Source organism: Bombina bombina, chromosome 7 (assembly GCF_027579735.1).
Source record: "Bombina bombina isolate aBomBom1 chromosome 7, aBomBom1.pri, whole genome shotgun sequence".
In the NCBI taxonomy this organism is placed as follows: domain Eukaryota; kingdom Metazoa; phylum Chordata; class Amphibia; order Anura; family Bombinatoridae; genus Bombina; species Bombina bombina.
The window spans coordinates 525,156,115-525,177,147 of record NC_069505.1 but is presented as its reverse complement, the minus strand read 5'-3'; the positions used below and the strand labels follow the sequence as shown (position 1 = coordinate 525,177,147).

Here is a 21,033-nt window from a genome sequence, read left to right as displayed (position 1 = left end):
AAACAAATTACAAGACATTTAAACTAATCACACCTAATCTAATAGCCCTATCAAAATAAAAAAGCACGCCCCCAAAATAAAAAGGGCCTTTTGCGGGGCATTGCCCCAAAGAAATCAGCTTTGTTACCTGTAAAAAAAATACAGCCAACCCCCCCAACTATAAAACCCACCACCCACACAACCAACCCCCAAATAAAACCCTAACTAAAAAAAAAACTAAGCTCCCCATTGCCCTGAAAAGGGCATTTGTATGGGCATTGCCCTTAAAAGGGCATTTAGCTCTATTGCTGCCCAAACCCTAATCTAAAACCCACGCAATAAACCCTTAAAAAAAAAAAACTAACACTAACCCCGAAGATTCACTTACAGTTTTGAAGAGCCAACATCCATCATCAATGACGCCGGGAGAAGTCCTCAACGAAGCCGGGAGAAGTCCTCAACGAAGCCGGGAGAAGTCCTCAACGAAGCCGGGAGAAGTCCTCAACGAAGCCGGGAGAAGTCCTCAACGATCCAATCAGCCAATAGGATTGAGCTCACATTCTATTGGCTGTTCCAATCAGCCAATAGAATGCGAACTCAATCCTGTTGGCTGAGTGGATCAGCCAATAGAATTGAAGTTCAATACTATTGGCTGACTGCATCAGCCAACAGGATTTTTCAACCTTAATTCCAATTGGCTGATAGAATTCTATCAGCCAATCAGAATCTAAGGGACGCCATCTTGGATGATGTCGCTTAAAGGAACCTTCATTCGTCGGAAGAAGAGGATGCTCCGCGCTAGGGTTGCCACCTCGGCCATGTTTTCCTGGACACTTATGACTTACACATGCTGCAGGGTGTTCAGAGGGAAACCTGCATTGTGCTGCTGGACAGCAAAAAAATAGTGACCCTGAACAGCATTATTCATGTTCCTCACTGCACACCCTGCAGCATGTGTAACTCATAAGTGTCCAGGAAAACATGGCCGAGGTGGCAACCCTATCCGCGCCAGATGTCTTGAAGATGGACCCGCTACGCGCAGGATGGATGAAGATAGAAGATGCCGTCTGGATGAAGACTTCTGCCCGTCTTGAGGACCACTTCTCCCGGCTTCGTTGAGGATGGATGACGGCTCTTCAAAACTGTAAGTGGATCTTCAGGGGTTAGTGTTAGGTTTTTTTAAGGGTTTATTGGGTGGGTTTTAGATTAGGGTTTGGGCAGCAATAGAGCTAAATGTCCTTTTAAGGGCAATGCCCATACAAATGCCCTTTTCAGGGCAATGAGGAGCTTAGGTTTTATTAGTTAAGGTTTTATTTGGGGGGTTTGGTTGTGTGGGTGGTGGGTTTTACTGTTTGTATTTTTTTTACAGGTAAAAGAGCTGATTTCTTTGGGGCAATGCCCCGCAAAAGGCCCTTTTAAGGGCTATTGGTAGTTTAGTTGAGGCTAGAGGTTTTTTTTTATTTTGGGGGGGCTTTTTTATTTTGATAGGGCTATTAGATTAGGTGTAATTAGTTTAAATATCTTGTAATTTGTTTTTTATTTTGTGTAATTTAGTGTTTGTTTGTTTTGTAATTTAGGTATTTGTATTTAATTTAGGTAATTGTATTTAATTTAGGTAATTTATTTAATTGTAGTGTAATGTTAGGTGTTAGTGTAACTCAGGTTAGGTTTTATTTTACAGGTAAATTTGTATTTATTTTAGCTAGGTAGTTATTAAATAGTTAATAACTATTTACTAACTAGTTAAAATAAATACAAACTTCCCTGTAAAAACAGAATTTATGCTTACCTGATAAATTCCTTTCTCCTACGGTGTGTCCGGTCCACGGCTTCATCCTTACTTGTGGGAATATTCTCTTCCCTAACAGGAAATGACAAAGAGAGCACAGCAAAAGCTGCCCATATAGCTCCCCCTCTGGCTCCGCCCCCCAGTCATTCGACCGACGGTTAGGGAAAAAAAGGAGAAACTATAGGGTGCCGTGGTGACTGTAGTGTACAGAGACAAAAAATTTTAAACCTGACTAAAAGCCAGGGCGGGCCGTGGACCGGACACACCGTAGGAGAAAGAAATTTATCAGGTAAGCATTAATTCTGTTTTCTCCTACATTGGTGTGTCCGGTCCACGGCTTCATCCTTACATCTAAGTTGTGTAACAAACGTTGCTTCTTTGAAACTGGATTCGGACACAGAGAAGGAACCACTATCTCCTGGTTAATATTCCTGTTGGAAACCACTTTCGGAAGAAAACCAGGTTTGGTACGCAAAACAACCTTATCTGTATGGAATACCAGATAGGGTGAAGTACACTGCAAAGCAGACAATTCAGAAACTCTTCTAGCAGAAGAAATAGCAACCAAAAACAGAACTTTCCAAGATAGTAACTTAATATCTATGGAATGTAAGGGTTCAAACGGAACCCCTTGAAGAACTGAAAGAACTAAGTTTAGACTCCATGGGGGAGTCATGGGTCTGTAGACAGGCTTGATTCTTACTAAGGCCTGTACAAATGCCTGTACATCTGGCACTGTTGCCAGACGTTTGTGCAACAAAACAGACAGAGCAGATATCTGTCCTTTTAGAGAACTCGCTGACAACCCTTTATCCAAACCTTCTTGGAGAAAGGAAAGTATCCTATGAATTTTAAATTTTACTCCAAGAGAATCCCTTGGATTCGCACCAACAGATATATTTTTTCCATATCTTATGATAAATTTTCCTAGTCACAGGTTTTCTGGCTTGGACCAGAGTATCTATAACTGAATCTGAAAACCCACGCTTAGATAAAGTCAAGCGTTCAATTTCCAAGCAGTCAGCTGCAGAGAGACTAGATTTGGATGTTCGAATGGACCTTGTACTAAAAGATCCCGTCTCAAAGGTAGCTTCCATGGTGGAGCCGATGACATATTCACCAGGTCTGCATACCAAGTCCTGCGTGGCCACGCAGGAGCTATCAGAATCACCGAGGCCTTCTCCTGTTTGATCCTGGCTACAAGCCTGGGAAGGAGGGAAAACGGTGGAAACACATAAGCTAGGTTGAACGACCAAGGCGCCACCAATGCATCCACTAGTGTCGCCTTGGGATCCCTGGATCTGGACCCGTAGCGGGGAACCTTGAAGTTCTGACGAGACGCCATCAGATACATATCTGGAGTGCCCCATAGTTGGGTTAACTGGGCAAAGATCTCCGGGTGGAGTTCCCACTCCCCCGGATGAAAAGCCTGACGACTCAGATAATCCGCCTCCCAGTTGTCTACTCCTGGGATGTGAATTGCAGATAGGTGGCAGGAGTGATCCTCCACCCATTTGATGATCTTGGATACCTCTCTCATCGCCAAGGAACTCTTTGTTCCCCCCTGATGATTGATGTACGCTACAGTCGTCATGTTGTACGACTGAAATCTTATGAATTTGGCCTTCGCTAGGTGAGGCCAGGCCAGGAGCGCATTGAATATCGCTCTCAGTTCCAGTATGTTTATCGGGAGAAGGGACTCTTCCCGAGACCATAGACCCTGAGCTTTCAGGGAGTCCCAGACCGCGCCCCAGCCTAAGAGACTGGCGTCGGTCGTGGCGATGACCCACTCTGGTCTGCGGAAACTCATTCCCTGAGACAGGTGATCCTGAGTCAACCACCAGTGGAGTGAGTCTCTGGTCACCTGGTCTACTTGAATCTGGGGAGACAAGTCTGCATAATCTCCATTCCACTGATTGAGCATACACAGTTGTAATGGTCTTAGATGAATTTGAGCAAAAGGAACCACGTCCATTGCTGCAACCATTAATCCTATTACCTCCATGCACTGAGCTATGGAAGGCTGAGGAATAGATTGAAGAACTTGACAAGCGTTTAGAAGCTTTAATTTTCTGACCTCGGTCAAAAAAAATCTTCATTTCTACAGAATCTATTATTGTTCCCAGAAAAGGAACCCTTGTGGACGGGGACAGGGAACTTTTTTCTCCGTTCACCTTCCACCCGTGAGACCTGAGAAAGGCTAAAACAATGTCTGTATGAGCCCTTGCTTTGGAAAGAGACGACGCTTGGATTAGGATGTCGTCTAGGTAAGGCGCTACAGCAATGCCCCTCGGCCTTAGAACCGCTAGAAGGGACCCTAGCACCTTTGTGAAAATTCTGGGAGCAGTGGCTAGACCGAATGGAAGAGCCACAAACTGGTAATGTTTGTCCAGGAAGGCGAACCTCAGGAACTGATGATGATCTTTGTGGATAGGAGTATGCAGGTTCAGAGCGGCAAAGAGAATGACTGGGGGGCGGAGCCAGAGTGGGAGCTATATGGGCAGCTTTTGCTGTAGTCTCTGCCATTTCCTGTTAAGGAAGAGAATATTCCCACAAGTAAGGATGAAGCCGTGGACCGGACACACCAATGTAGGAGAAATAAAAAACAAAATTTATGCTTACCTGATAAATGTATTTCTCTTGTGGTGTATCCAGTCCACGGATCATCCATTACTTGTGGGATATTCTCCTTCCCAACAGGAAGCTGCAAGAGGAGGCGGGCCATGGACTGGATACATCACAAGAGAAAGAAATTTATCAGGTAAGCATAAATTTTGTTTTCTCTTGTAAGGTGTATCCAGTCCACGGATCATCCATAACTTGTGGGATACCAATACCAAAGCTATAGGACACGGATGAAGGGAGGGACAAGGCAGGCGCTTAAACAGAAGGCACCACTGCCTGCAAGACCTTTCTCCCAAAAATAGCCTCCGAAAAAGCAAAAGTATCAAATTTATAGAATTTTGAAAAAGTATGAAGCGAAGACCAAGTCGCCGCCTTACAAATCTGTTCAACAGAAGCCTTATTTTTAAAAGCCCATGTGGAAGCTACCGCTCTAATAGAATGAGCTGTAATCCTTTCAGGAGGCTGCTGGCCAGCAGTCTCATAAGCTAAGCGTATTATACGCCTTAGCCAAAAAGAAAGAGGTTGCCGAAGCCTTTTGGCCTCTCCTCTGTCCAGAGTAGACAACAAACAATGCAGATGTTTGACGAAAATCTTTAGTAGCTAGTAAATAAAACTTTAAAGCACGAACCACGTCAAGATTGTGTAAAAGACGTTCCTTCTTTGAAGTAGGATTAGGACACAGTGACGGTACAACAATCACCTGATTGATATTTTTATTAGATACCACCTTAGGTAGAAAACCAGGTTTCGTACGTAACACTACCTTATCTGCATGAAAAATGAGATAAGGGGAATCACATTGTAAAGCAGATAACTCCGAAACTCTTCGAGCCAAGGAGATAGCTACTAAAAACAGAACCTTCCAAGATAAGAGCTTAATATCTATGGAATGCAAAGGTTCAAACGGAACCCCTTGAAGAACCTTAAGAACTAAATTTAAACTCCAAGGCAGAGCAACAGGTTTAAACACAGGCTTGATTCTGACTAAAGCCTGACAAAACGCCTGCACGTCTGGAACCTCAGCCAGACGTTTGTGCAAAAGAATAGACAGAGCAGAAATCTGTCCTTTTAAGGAATTAGCTGACAAACCCTTCTCCAATCCTTCTTGGAGAAAAGATAATATCCTAGGAATCCTGACCTTACTCCATGAGTAACCCTTGGATTCACACCAATGAAGACATTTACACCATATCTTATGATATATTTTCCTGGTGACAGGCTTTCGCGCCTGTTAAGGTATCAATGACCGACTCGGAGAAACCACGCTTTGATAAAATCAAGCGTTCAATCTCCAAGCAGTCAGCCGCAGAGAAATTAGATTTGGATGGTTGAAAGGACCCTGAAGTAAAAGGTCCTGTCTCAGCGGCAGAGTCCATGGTGGAAAGGATCACATGTCCACCAGATCTGCATACCAAGTCCTGCGTGGCCACGCAGGTGCTATCAAAATTACCGATGCTCTCTCCTGCTTGATCTTGGCAATCAGACGAGGGAGCAGAGGAAACGGTGGAAACACATAAGCCAGGTTGAAGGACCAAGGCGCTGCTAGAGCATCAATCAGCGCTGCCTTGGGATCCCTGGACCTGGATCCGTAACAAGGAAGCTTGGTGTTCTGGCGAGACGCCATGAGATCCAGTTCTGGCTTGCCCCTACGTTGAATCAACTGTGCAAACACCTCCGGATGGAGCTCCCACTCCCCCGGATGAAAAGTCTGTTGACTTAGAAAATCTGCCTCCCAGTTCTCTACTCCTGGGATATGGATAGCTGATAGATGGCAAGAGTGAATCTCTGCCCATCGAATTATCTTTGAAACCTCCAACATCGCTAGGGAACTCCTTGTTCCCCCTTGATGGTTGATGTAAGCTACAGTCGTGATGTTGTCCGACTGAAATCTGATGAACCTCACTGCCGCTAGCTGAGGCCAAGCCTGAAGAGCATTGAATATTGCTCTTAGTTCCAGAATGTTTATTGGAAGGAGTGCCTCCTCCTGAGTCCACGACCCCTGAGCCTTCAGAGAGTTCCAGACTGCACCCCAGCCCAGAAGGCTGGCATCTGTTACTATTGTCCAATCTGGCCTGCGGAAGGTCATACCTTTGGACAGATGGACCCGAGATAGCCACCAGAGAAGAGAATCCCTGGTCTCTTGATCCAGATTTAGTAGAGGTGACAAATCTGTGTAATCCCCATTCCACTGACTGAGCATGCAGAGATGCAGCGGTCCGAGATGTAGGCGGGCAAACGGAACTATGTCCATTGCCGCTACCATTAAGCCGATTACTTCCATACACTGAGCCACCGAAGGGCGAGAAGTATAATAAAGAACACGGCAGGAATTTAGAAGTTTTGACAACCTGGCCTCTGTCAGGTAAATCCTCATTTCTACAGAATCTATCAGAGTTCCCAGGAAGGAAACTCTTGTGAGAGGGGATAGAGAACTCTTTTTTTTCGTTCACTTTCCATCCATCAGACCTCAGGAATGCCAGAACAATGTCTGTATGGGACTTGGCAATTTGGAAATTCGACGCCTGTATCAGAATGTCGTCTAAGTAAGGGGCTACTGCTATGCCCCGCGGCCTTAGGACCGCCAGAAGTGACCCCAGAACCTTCGTAAAGATTCTAGCCACAAACTGGTAATGCCTGTCTAGGAAGGCGAACCTGAGAAACCGATGATGATCTTTGTGTATCGGAATGTGAAGATAAGCATCCTTTAAGTCCACGGTAGTCATGTATTGACCCTCCTGGATCATAGGTAGGATGGTTCGAATAGTCTCCATCTTGAAAGATGGGACCCTGAGAAATTTGTTTAGGATCTTGAGATCTAAGATTGGTCTGAAGGTTCCCTCTTTCTTGGGAACCACAAAGAGATTTGAATAGAAGCCTTGCCCTTGTTCCTCCTTTGGAACTGGGTTGGTCACTCCCATAACTAGGAGGTCTTGAACACAATGTAAGAATGCCTCTCTCTTTATCTGGACTGCAGATAATTGTGAGAGGTGAAATCTTCCTTTTGGGGAAGAAGCTTTGAAGTCCAGAAGATATCCCTGGGACACAATTTCCAACGCCCAGGGATCCTGGACATCTCTTGCCCAAGCCTGGGCGAAGAGAGAAAGTCTGCCCCCTACTAGATCCGTTACCGGATCGGGGGCTGATCTTTCATGCTGTCTTAGAGGCAGCAGCAGGCTTCTTGGCCTGCTTACCTTTGTTCCAGGCCTGGTTAGGTCTCCAGACCGGCTTGGACTGGGCAAAATTTCCCTCTTGTTTTGTATTAGAGGAAGTTGATGCCGCGTTCATCTTAAAGTTTCGAAAGGCACGAAAATTAGTTTGTTTAGTCCTTAATTTATTAGACCTATCCTGAGGAAGGGCATGACCTTTTCCTCCAGTAATATCAGAAATGATCTCCTTCAGTCCAGGCCCGAATAGGGTCTGCCCCTTGAAGGGAATGTTGAGAAGCTTAGACGTTGAAGTAACGTCAGCTGACCAGGATTTAAGCCATAGCGCCCTACGCGCCTGAATAGCAAAACCTGAGTTCTTAGCCGTTAGTTTGGTTAAATGAACAACGGCGTCAGAAACAAATGAATTGGCTAGCTTAAGCACTTTAAGCTTGTCAAGTATATCATCCAATGGGGTTTCTACCTGTAAGGCCTCTTCCAGAGACTCAAAACAGAAGGCCGCAGCAGCAGTGACCGGGGCAATGATTGCAAGAGGCTGGAGAATAAAACCTTGTTGAATAAACATTTTCTTAAGGTAACCCTCTAACTTTTTATCCATTGGATCTAGGAAAGCACAACTGTCCTCGACGGGAATAGTTGTACGCTTAGCTAGGGTAGAAACTGCTCCCTCCACCTTAGGGACCGTTTGCCATAAGTCCCGTGTAGCGGCATCTATTGGAAATATTTTCTTAAAAATAGGAGGGGGAGAGAACGGTACACCTGGTCTATCCCATTCCTTAGTAATTTCTGAAAACCTTTTAGGTATTGGAAAAACATCAGTGTAAACAGGCACTGCATAGTATTTATCTAATCTATACAATATCTCTGGCACTATAATGGTGTCACAGTCATCCAGAGTAGCTAAAACCTCCCTGAGCAACACGCGGAGGTGTTCAAGCTTAAATTTAAATGTAGACATATCAGAATCAGGTTGAAGCATCTTCCCTGAGTCAGAAAAATCACCCACAGAAAGAAGCTCTCCTGCCTCAGCTTCTGCTTGTCTTGTGAGGGGATATCAGACATAGCTACTAAAGCGTCAGAGAGCTCTGTATTTTTTCTAGTCCCAGAGCTGTCTCGCTTTCCTTGTAACCCTGGTAGTTTGGACAATACCGCTGTAAGGGTATGATCCATAACTGCCGCGATGTCTTGTAAAGTAAACGCCATGGGCGCGCTAGATGTACTTGGCGCCTCTTGAGCGGGAGTCAAAGGTTCTGACACGTGGGGCCAGTTAATCGGCATAACTTCCCCCTTGTCAATTTCCTCTGGTGATAAATCTTTTAAAGACAGAATATGATCTTTATAACTTAAAGTAAAATCAGTACATTTGGTACACATTCTAAGAGGGGGTTCCACAATGGCTTCTAAACATAATGAACAAGGAGTTTCCTCTATGTCAGACATGTTTAAACAGACTAGCAATGAGACCAGCAAGCTTGGAAAACACTTTGATAAATGTAAACAAGCAAAAAATAAAAACGGTACTGTGCCTTTAAGAGAAACAAATTTTTTGTCAGAAATTGAAAAACAGTGATAAAAAGCAGTAAATCTTACGAAATTTTTACAGTGTGTATAATAGACTAACAGAGCATTGCACCCACTTGCAAATGGATGATTAACCCCTTAGTTTCAAAACCGGATGAAAAAAACAATATAAACGTTTTTCAACAGTCACAACAAACTGCCACAGCTCTGCTGTGGCCCTACCTGCCCATATAATGATTTTGAAAGGCACAAAAACCCCTCAGAGAGGTCCCAAGTGTTCAGGAGACTCCTTCAGGGAAACTGGATGTCTCAAGCTGCAAAATCTGATGCGCATTTAGGCGCGAAAATAGGCCCCTCCCACCCTGTATTCACAGTGAGAGGGCCTAACATAACTAACCCTAGGCAAAATCTAGCCAGCCAGGTGATCCTCTTGCAGCTTCCTGTTGGGAAGGAGAATATCGCACAAGTAATGGATGATCCGTGGACTGGATACACCTTACAAGAGAAATAAACCCTAAGCTAGATACAATGTAACTATTAGTTATATTGTAGCTAGCTTAGGGTTTATTTTACAGGTAAGTATTTAGTTTTAAAGGGACAGTCAACACTTACTTTAACATGTTTTTATATTGAAAATAACAAAACGGAGGTCCGCCTACATTATACCCCTCCTGCCTTGCTTCTGTCCTAATCAGCGGCGCTAACTACTCTAATACCCAGTAAATATGGATGCCGGACTCCCCCCACCATTACGTAGCTGCCTTCTTCTTCAACTGATAAGCAAATCAGAATCCAGGCATCGGACAGAAATTGCAAGCGCGTGCAATTTCAGTCCGAGGACTGGATTCTGATTTGCTTATCAGTTGAAGAAGAAGGCAGCTACGTAATGGTGGGGGGAGTCCGGCATCCATATTTACCGGGTATTAGAGTAGTTAGCGCCGCTGATTAGGACAGAAGCAAGGCAGGAGGGGTATAGTGTAGGCGGACCTCCGTTTTGTTATTTTCAATATAAAAACATGTTAAAGTAAGTGTTGACTGTCCCTTTAAATAGGAATTATTTAGTTATTAATAATAGGTTTTCTTTAGATTTTTTTTTAATTATATTTAAGTTAGGGGGTGTTAGGGTTAGACTTTTAGGGGTTAATAAATGTAGATAGGTGGCGGCGATGTTAGGGGCGGCAGATTAGGGGTTAATAATATTTAACTAGTGTTTGTGATGTGGGAGTGCAGCGGTTTAGGGGTTAATATGTTTATTCTAGTGGTGGCGATGTCCGGAGCGGCAGATTAGGGGTTAATAATTTTATTTTAGTGTTTGCAATGTGGGAGGGCCTCGGTTTAGGGGTTAATAGGTAGTTTATGGACGTTAGTGTACTTTTTAGCACTTTAGTTATGAGTTTTATGCTACAGCTTTGTAGTGTAAAACTCATAACTACTGACTTTAGAATGCGTTACGAATCTTGTGGGATAGGCTGTACCGCTCACTTTTTGGCCTAAAAAAAAAAAAGCTTGTAATACCGGCGCAATGGAAGTCCCATTGAAAAAAGACTTTACGAAAATTGCGTAAGTTACTTTGCGGTACGGCCAAAAAAAGTGTGCGGGACAGCTGTACCTACAAGACTCGTAATAGTAGCGGTAGTAAAAAAGCAGCGTTATGAGCCTTAACGCTGCGTTTTTACTAATAACGCAAAACTCGTAATCTAGCCGTATATTAAGTTTGTTTAGTAGGGTAGGGTTACTATGGTAACACATCTGGGATTATTTAAATATGGGCTTTTTTTGTTCTTTAACCCCTTAACGACTTACGTACTCTGTATATTACATGGTCTTTAAGGGGGTTTCCTACTGCAGCTTTGTTGGAAGCGGTGACTCACTGCCCACGCTATAACCAAGCCTGATAAGGTTTGTTTAATGACCACGGACATACAGGATCCGTCTGTGGCCGTTAAGGGTTAAATAAGCACTTGTCGTGATTTCCTGTAATGCCTGATTGAAACAGACGTGTGTGTATATAGGGCTGAGAAACGTGTTGCAAATAAAGACTTTTTTTTTTTACATTTTCACTGGTATACCTTTGGTGTGCACTCATCATCCGGGAACAAAGGAACAGAGTCTGTCTGCTAAAATTAATTAGCGCCGACAACATTGTGAGTTTACCCATTTATTACGCATTTCACTCTCAATAGACAATTACTCAAGTGTCACTCATTTATTTTTGGTTGAACTTCAAGGATCATTTGAACCAGTACCATGTATAGGCGTTTATTGATCCTTGAAAAAGCCTAAAATGACTAATGAAACGTACGTCGGATATTTCCTTTAGGAGTTACGGACAATTATGTCATAAGAGGGTGGGACTTACTTGTATCGCTTAAACACTGGACTGGGAGCAGCAGCACTTAGCCGCATATCCTGAAGCGGTACTGTAAACAAGTCTCATAATCTCATGCGCTCTTGTGCTTATTTTTAACTCTCTAATATATCTTGTAAAATGTAGCTGTTCGCTGCACAATGTTTTTACCATGTGAGCGAAATATAAAAGTGCTTTAGCTGAGAGCTACATTACAGCTCTTTCATGTGAGTATGGTCCATTAGTAGCCTGATTCATTAACATAACTTCCCTATTTGGTTAATTTCTCTTCCTTTGAGGTCAACGTATTTTGTGGATAACAATTATCAAAAGAGACAATTTAAACGGATTAAACTATATATTTATTTATTTTTTACACATAGCTATATTCACACTGTATTTTATTTAGTTGTATTTTTTTATTTCCGATATTACACTGTATAGGTGATTACTTGTATTTTTTTAGTTCATTGAAATATGTATTTATGATAAAATGTTTGATGAACTTTGGGATAATCCATTCAGACAAGTATTTGTTGTATATATTTCATAAAGACTTTCTAAGGTGGTTGTGCGCCCCCTAGAGTTTATCTTTTTATGACCTTACTTTGTTGGACATAAAAACCTGATCATGTCTCCCGAGTACTCCCCAAAAAGGCCACGATCAGAACCCCTTTCGCATCTGCGAGATCAACAAAACACCTATTGTTCTAGCCAGTGAGATTACTTGACAATAACAAACCGGACATGCAAATATTTTACTTACAAATATTTACATAGGAAACACACTTCAAATGTGTAAATGAAGTATTACAGCTGCAACTATGGTTTTCTTAAAGTTGCTATTGGTTCTTGTTTGATCTGTGAGAATCACGTATTGGATCTATGAACATATGTCATTGTTTACTATTACAAAGAGCTTGCTGTGGTTTCCTGTTATGCCTAGTGAAACAGCAGTGAATATAGGGCTAAGAAACGCAATGAAAATAAAGGAATTTTTCTACATTTCCATTGGTATCCCTTTGGTCTCTTTTGTGAGAGCCGTTCTGCACATTAACCCCATTGTGCCGGAATTAAAGTAAACGCTTACTGTAAAAATGAAATCACATGATCGTTGATAAGATCAAGTGATTTCAAGGCCGGGATCGGATCATGGGACACTGCTAGAAACACCCCCCAGTCCGATTCTTGATTGTGTCAAAGACATTCAATACCATTCTAACATCATTAATCCCCAGTGCTGTTAGAACATCATGGATGGTACTGGAATAGACGCCACTCCCTCGGGATCACCCTGAAACTGTGACCTAGCGATTGTAGGGATCTCTATACTCCTATGGCCCTATGGCGGCACTAGCCTGTGTGGAGGGGTGGTGATCTCTTGATAAGATAAGGCTCTTATCAGATGGCAATTGTGTATATAAGCTGTGTGTTTGTCCCAATAAAGTATGTTCATGTTTCACCTTAATATTGGTCTTGTCTGGTTATTAGGGTGGGCTACTTGCCATAATCACTTTCCCGCTATACAGCTACAGGTTCCAAGGTAAAGAAGGATCATTTGGCGGAGATACCCAGTCGGGGTATCCAGAGTCCATCACATCTGTTTGGCAGCGATGAGATGTTTCCTTTCACCAGGAACATTCAAACAACAGGAACCCTTCGGATGGAGCAGTGCTACTCCGGGCTTAAGAGGAGTACCCTGAAAGACTTGTTGGAAGCTTGTGGACAAGTGGCCAGCAATAAGCCAAAAGCATCCATCATTGCAGAGCTGATGGAGAGCGAGTGAGCCAGCGATAAGGTAAGTGAACCAGGCAGCAGCCGGGCCAGCAAGCTCTCAACAGGTGGGACTGATATGTCTGAAGTCAAGCAGTAGATCCAATAACGGCTGGCACTTTATGGGACTACCCCACAACAGGAGGGGATGAAAAGGAGATTGCGGACACGACTCGTCTCAAGATGCTGGAGGTCCAGAAGGCTCTGGGGGAAGCCGCACCGTGCAATCAGAGGCCTGCTTTGCACCAAAAGAAGTTACCCCATGAGGCATTCCGTGCCTTTAAAGACTGAGAGGAAGAAATTGACCAGAACCTCCAGGTATTTGAGACCCAGTGTGAGCTGAAGGGCATTGACGAGACAGACTGGGGTACCCTCCTGGTAGGAAAGCTGTCAGGAAGGGCTTTGGACGCTTTTGAGGTCATCTCCCCGGAAGATAAGTGGAGCTATGACCGGGTGAAAAAGCGCATCCTGGCCCGGTATGCCATAACTCCAGAGGTGCATCGTCTCAAGTTCTGGAGTCTGAGAAGGAGAGAGGGGCAACCATTTACTGAGTGGAACCACCAATTCACCCGCTCTCTGGACTATTGGTTCTCGGGTTGCCAAGTGACCACCATGGCCCAAGTCTACCAGCTCATCCTGCTGAAGCACTTTTATGACCACTCCCCGCCGGAGCTATGAGAATGGGTCCGGGATTGGAAACCTGTCACGGTAGATCAAAAAGCAGTTCTGGCGGACCAGTTCTTAGATGCCCGTCGCACTGTTCGACCCGAACCCCGTCCAATTGTCTGCTCTACTACTGCACTACCTCGTCCTCCAGTGACCCACCGGTACCCTTCTGCTTCACCGGCTCAACCCCGCTCTTCTGGCCCCAGTCCACCCCGAAAGACGGGAATCCGGTGCTACAGTTGTATTCAGATGAGCCATGTACGGTCCAATTGCCCAAGGAATCCGCCCCCTACCAACTGGACCAGAACAGCTGCTGAGATTTCCAGAGCAGCAGCCCACTGCATGGAGTCAGGGAGACCCGCTCACCCCTGTCGCTTGGTCCAAAGAGGAATTTGGGGTCTTGCATAAGGTAGACCCGGTACAAGCGGCAGCTGGTGACAATCATTTGTATCATCACCAGCCAGTGTGGATTAACGGCGGGCAGACCCAAGGGTTACAGGATAGCGGATCCGCCATTACTCTTGTCCAGCCACACCTGGTCACAAGTTCGGACCAGAGCAGGAAATCATTTACAGTTTGTGTGGCTGGGGGTAAGGTGCTGCGAATCCCCACAACACGGGTCCACTTGGATTGGGATGCCGGTTCCTGTGCTGTAAAAATGGGTGTCATGGATCCCTTGCCGGCAGAAGTTCTGCAAGGGAATAGCTTGGGACACCTCGCCGCCTCCTTTCTTATATATGGCCCTACGGATCCTTGCCCAGTTACCACTCGCCAACAAGTCAGGCACCATGCTGAAGCACTCGAGAAGGGGACCCAGGTAAGCCATCCCCAACGACTACTACCCCGACAGATTACCCCCATCTCCTGGCCTTCCCCCTACGACTTTGCCCAGACGTTAGTCTCCTATCGGGCTGGGAAAGATCCCGGTGGGTTAAGAGGGGACCACTTTGAGTGGGACAGAGGACTCCTGTACCGCAATACAGAGGGTGACTGGAGCAGTCAAATGCCCAAGCGACAGTTGGCGGTACCGGAAAAGTATCGGTACAACCTACTATGCTTAGGGCACGACATTCCCCTGGCAGGACATCTAGGGGTTATTAGGACCCGCCACCGACTTACCCAGACCTTTTCCTGGCCCGGGGTTACAGGGGACGTTGGACAGTACTGCCGTACCTGTGACATCTGTTAAAGGGTAGGGAAGACAGGTGACCACTCCAAAGCTTCCCTGTATCTTCCCCCTATCATTGATGAACCGTTCAGCAGGACAGCTGTTGACATTGTCAGACCATTGCCCCTTCCCAGCCCCTCAGGAAAGATATATAAGCTGACGGTAGTAGACTACGCAATCCCCATGGCCAACATCCAGGTAGAGACAGTAGCCGATGCCCTGCTCCGGATCTTTGCCAGAGTGGGTTTCCCCCCATTATCTCGGGTCAAGGGACTCAGTTTACTTCTGAGCTCACCCAGCAGCTATGGAGGTTTTGCGGGATAAAACTCCTGCCTAGCTCTCAATACCACCCCCAGGCTAACCGGTTATGCAAGAGGTTCAATGGGACACTGAAGCAGCTGATTCAGATGTTCTCTGTCTCTCACAAGGACTGGGAGAGATACCTGCCGCACCTCCTGCTTGCTTACCAGGAGGTGCCACAGGAATCTACCGGATTTTCTCCTTTTAACTAGTATATGGCCGGAGGGTGAGGGGGCCCCTAGACCTGCTTAGAGCCCACTGGGAAGGGTCGGTTAGGGAGGAGGAACCCTCCATTGTAGGATATATCCTAGAGTTCAGGAACCGACTAAAAGGACCTTGCCACCATGGTGCCGGAAAGTCTTCAGATCGCCCAGGGTAGGCAGAAGTTTCTTTCCCTAAAACCCACCAAGAAAGATAAGCTGCAGGCCGCTTTGCAGGTACCTTATCGAGTAGAAGAACAGCTTTGTTATAGTACCTATTTGGTAGCACGATGTTCAGATGAACGAGTTTGCCGAACCTTTCATCTGAACATGCTGAAAATGTACCAGGAGAGGCCAGAGGAGGTAGCCACCATATGTGCTCCGGCCACGGAGGACTCCCGAGAGTCTCCCCATGCCAGAGCTGGGGACATAAGAGTAGATGAGCAGATAGGGACTGTGCAGAGGGAGCAAGTCAGACAGTTACTAGAGAGAGCAGACAGGCCATGTTCTCCACGGACCCTGGATACACCACTGTAGCGGTGCACTGGGTGGAGACCCCGGGACAGGCACCCTTATGGCAGCCGGCGTACCAGGTCCCCAAGTCAGTTAGGGATAACATGCATAGTGAGATTAGGGAGATGCTTGATATGGGAGTTATAGAGCCATCCAACAGTCCCTGGGCATCCCTGATAGTGCTTGTGCTGAAGTGGAATGACACAACCCGCTTCTGTGTAGACTACCGTAGGCTTAATGACTGGACCATGACCGACAACCTACACTATGCCCGCACCAGGTGGATGAGCTATTAGACCGCATCACCCGGGATAACTTTCTGACAACGTTAGATCTCTGCAAGGGTTACTGGCAGATTCCTCTGGACCCAGAATCTATTCTGAAGCCGGCATTCATCACCTAATTCGGCCTGTACCAGTTTAAGGTCATGCCGTTTGGGATAAAGAATGCTCCGGCGACGTTTCAGAGGATGATAGATCACCTCCTCGATGGCCTCTAGGATTATGACTGTGCATACCTGGATGGCATTGCAATCTACAGTGATACCTGGGGAGGAACACTTGGTTCACCTTGGTACCGTCTTGGACCACATTAGGGCTGCTGGTCTGACTCTGAAGCCAGACAAGTGCAAAGTAGGGAGGTCACCGAGTGGGATGCAGGAAGCAGAGGCCGAAGCTGGCCAAGATTGAGGCAGTCGCTAACTGGTCAACCCCCAAAACCAAGACCTAGCTTTTCTTAGCACTGCGGGGTACTACCACAAGTTTGTGCCCAACTATAGCACCCTGGCCAAAACCCTGACCAGAAAACACTAACCCTGACAAGTCTTGTGGTCCCCCGAGTGCAAGGTTGGGAGCAGTGCTGAGCCAGGTGGATGAGGGCCATGAGCACCCTTAGCCTACTTTAGCCGAAAAACTACTGCCTAGGGAAGTGGGTTACACAGCAGTGGAGAAGGAGTGATTGGCACTGGTGTGGGCTCTCAAGAAATTGCAACCATACGTGTACGGGAGATTGTTTACAATGCTCATGGACCACAACCCTCTGGTATGGATTAATAGGGTTTCCGGGGACAATGGACGCCTGTTGCGATGGAGCTTAGCCTTGCAGCCATTTTACATTCACCATTCAATATCGGCCAGGAAAGAGTAACAACAATGCAGATGGCCTCTCCCAGCGAACTGAATTGGAATAGCATCACCGGACAGCCCAAAGCTGACTCATCAGGATCTAGCCAGGTCTGCCGGACTATGAAGGGGGGAACACTGTCACAGATACTAGATTGCTAAGGCCACCCTCTCTCCTATTTGGATTATTGTGTTTCCCTTCAGTTCCCCTTATGTTTGTTAAACTGATTGAACTTTGCCCTGAAAGAGCTGATCGCTACCCCGCCTGACCCCTTCCTGCCTTGCCGAGTCCCAGCTGGAATCTTATGGAACTATTCGCCGGCTGGAATCACTACAGATTCCTGCTGGACATTAACCAAGATCACTCCCGAATCCCTTTGCCCAGGGGCTCTTCGCTCTATTGGGGACTTGTCATACCTTTGATGGGCATGGGTTGGGGTGATTACTAAGAGGAAGCTCACTCAGGAACCTGGGGGTTTTGACACTTCCCCACCTCATGCTGGTCCCGAGTACCCTCTGCCACTACATCTGGGGACCCGGGTTTCTTCAAAGGTATCCTGGAATAGCCGCTGCTCCCTGAGGATCACCCCAAAACTGCGTCCTAGCTATTGTAGGTATCTCTATACTCCTATGGCCCTATGTCTGGTTACTGGGGTGGGCTACTTGCTATAATCACTTTCCTGATATACAGCTACAGGTTCCAGGGTAGAAGGATTGTTTGGCGGAGACACCCAGTCGGGGTATCCAGAGTCCGTCACATAATTTGTTTCGCATGCTAGACTGGGAGTGGTGGTGAACGCCGAGTGACAGCTGAATTTCTTAGCAGCCTATCCTTAAAGGGACATGAAAACACACACACAATGATTTAGGTAGAACATACAATTTTAAACACATTTAAAGTTTACTTCTATTACCAAATTTGTTTCATTCATTTGGTATCATTTGTTGAAGGAGCAGCAATGCACTACTTGTCTCTAACTGAACACATGGGTGAGCCAATGACAATCGGTATACATATGCAGCCACCAATCAGCAGCTAGAACCTAGGTTCTTTGCTGCTCCTGAGCTTACCTAGATAAACCTTTCAGCAAAGGATAACAAGAGAAGGAAGCAAATTAAATAGAAGTAAATTGGAAAGTGGTTTATAAATTGTATGCTCTGTCTAAATCCTGAATGTCTTATTAGGACTTTACTGCCCCTCTAAGTGACACTGTGGAAGTGTTATGGCTAGCACGGCTATTGGATAAAAGGTGGAATCACCTCATGAAAAGAATAAAAAAATTGTTTTGCCGTGGCCAACCGGAAGGAGGTTATTTAAGTATAACGAGCAATAAAATGAAGGTACATTTTATCATACATGACTTTAAACATCACAAATTAAGGTCTCTTATTTATTGCACAGATACAGCCTGACGTTTTTAAAGGGACACTAAACCCAATTTTTTTCTTTCATGATTCAGATAGAGAATTCAATTTTAAACAACTTTCCAATTTACTTCTATTATCTAATTTGCTTCATTTTTTAGATATCGTTTGTTGAAGAAAGAGCAATGCACATGGGAGAGCCAATCACACGCGGCATCTATGTGCAGCAACCAATCAGCAGCTACTGAGCCCATCTAGATATGCTTTTCAGCTAAGAATATCAAGAGAATGAAGCAAATTAGATAATAGAAATAAATTAGAAAGTTGTTTAAAACCGCATGCTCTTTTTAAATCATGAAATAAATTTTGGGTTTCATATCCCTTTAATAACAATTACTTTAATATTCCTTTAATTATACGTAAACAATTTAGAATTATATTGCTATTTATAACCATATTAACATAATGTTGTTTAGTCTTAGGGTGTATTCCTCAGTAATGGGTGATGTAGTTCAGCTTTGTGAAACAGGTCCGGCCGCTATAAATGGGTGGGGAAAAAAGCAGCAGAGAGTAGACATGCGAGAAATATCCGAATTCTGCATTTATTTGTGCAAAACCAGATCTTTGTGTGTTGTGCATTCACACGGATATCTCAGTGCCAAAAATAGCTGAATGTCACTGCCTGTGGCCATATTCACCATTACATTTAGCATTACGATATTTTGCACATGCCTAGCGGAAAGTAGACTGCCCACCAGTACCTTGTGCCTCTTGATAAGAGCCTCATTCTTCTTCCTCAAAGCTTCAATCTTACGGTCCAGTTCTGCATCTTTTTCCTCCTTTGATTTCAGGTCAACAACAGACGCCTAAAAATGGCACATGAAATTCTCAGTGTTACAATGTCACTGTCATTAGTACTGAGCACATAAACATATCACTGTCATTAATGCGCTTTAGTCCTAGCAGGGACTGAGCCTATAAACATGTCACTGTCATTAGTACACTTTAGCCCTAGCAGGTACTGAGCACATAAACATGTCACTGTCATTAGTACACTTTAGTCCTAGCAGGTACTGAGCACATAAACATGTCACTGTCATTAGTACACTTTAGCCCTAGCAGGTACTGAGCACATAAACATGTCACTGTCATTAGTACACTTTAGCCCTAGCAGGTACTGAGCACATAAACATGTCACTGTCATTAGTACACTTTAGCCCTAGCAGGTACTGAGCACATAAACATGTCACTGTCATTAGTACACTTTAGCCCTAGCAGGGAGTGAGCACATAAACATGTCACTGTCATTAGTACACTTTAGTCCTAGCAGGTACTGAGCACATAAACATGTCACTGTCATTAGTACACTTTAGTCCTAGCAGGTACTGAGCACATAAACATGTCACTGTCATTAGTACACTTTAGCCCTAGCAGGGACTGAGCACATAAACATGTCACTGTCATTAGTACACTTTAGTCCTAGCAGTGACTGAGCCTATAAACATGTCACTGTCATTAGTACACTTTAGTCCTAGCAGGGAGTGAGCACATAAACATGTCACTGTCATTAGTACACTTTAGTCCTAGCAGGGACTGAGCACATAAACATGTCATTGTCATTAGTACACTTTAGTCCTAGCAGGGACTGAGCGCATAAACCTGTCACTGTCATTAGTACACTTTAGTCCTAGCAGGGACTGAGCACATAAACCTGTCACTGTCATTAGTACACATTGGTCCTAGCAGGGACTGACCCAATAAATATGCTACTATCAGTCATTTACATTGAGCCTATAAGTATGTCACTGTCCCTTTAAAATAGTTACATTCCGATGCAGTCACGACAATTGGCGTTTTTATGTTACGTATAATGTAATTGACAATAAATATGCTACTGTCATTATTTTACATTGATCCTAATAGGGGCTAATCCCATGAGAATGTCACTTACTTTAAAATAGTTACATTCCCATTTAGTTATGACAACGGGAACTACACACCTGTGTTCTTTACTTATAATGTAACATAGCAACAATGATTACTCACTAGATTGCAGCGTTAAGATTAAGATTTTGCACATCTTTACACTATGGGAAATTATTTAAAGGGATAACATAATTTATGTAAGAACTTACCTGATAAATTCATTTCTTTCATATTGGCAAGAGTCCATGAGCTAGTGACGTATGGGATATACATTCCTACCAGGAGGGGCAAAGTTTCCCAAACCTCAAAATGCCTATAAATACACCCCTCACCACACCCACAATTCAGTTTAACGAATAGCCAAGAAGTGGGGTGATAAGAAAGGAGCGAAAGCATCAACAAGGAATTAGAATAATTGTGCTTTATACAAAAAAAATCATAACCACCACAAAAAGGGTGGGCCTCATGGACTCTTGCTAATATGAAAGAAATGAATTTATCAGGTAAGTTCTTACATAAATTATGTTTTCTTTCATGTAATTAGCAAGAGTCCATGAGCTAGTGACGTATGGGATA

The 21,033-nt window shown here is 44.6% G+C and overlaps 1 protein-coding gene across 3 annotated transcripts in view; it reads right to left on the bottom strand.

Annotated features, from left to right (window-relative positions):
• Window positions 1-21,033, bottom strand: part of CCDC9 (coiled-coil domain containing 9) — a 453,629-nt gene that overhangs the window by 416,479 nt on the left and 16,117 nt on the right. For all 3 annotated transcript variants that reach the window (XM_053721824.1, XM_053721823.1, XM_053721825.1), the window contains exon 3: window positions 19,293-19,397. In XM_053721824.1, coding sequence (XP_053577799.1) covers window positions 19,293-19,397 — 105 coding nt within the window. The remainder of the gene's footprint in view (window positions 1-19,292; window positions 19,398-21,033) is intronic.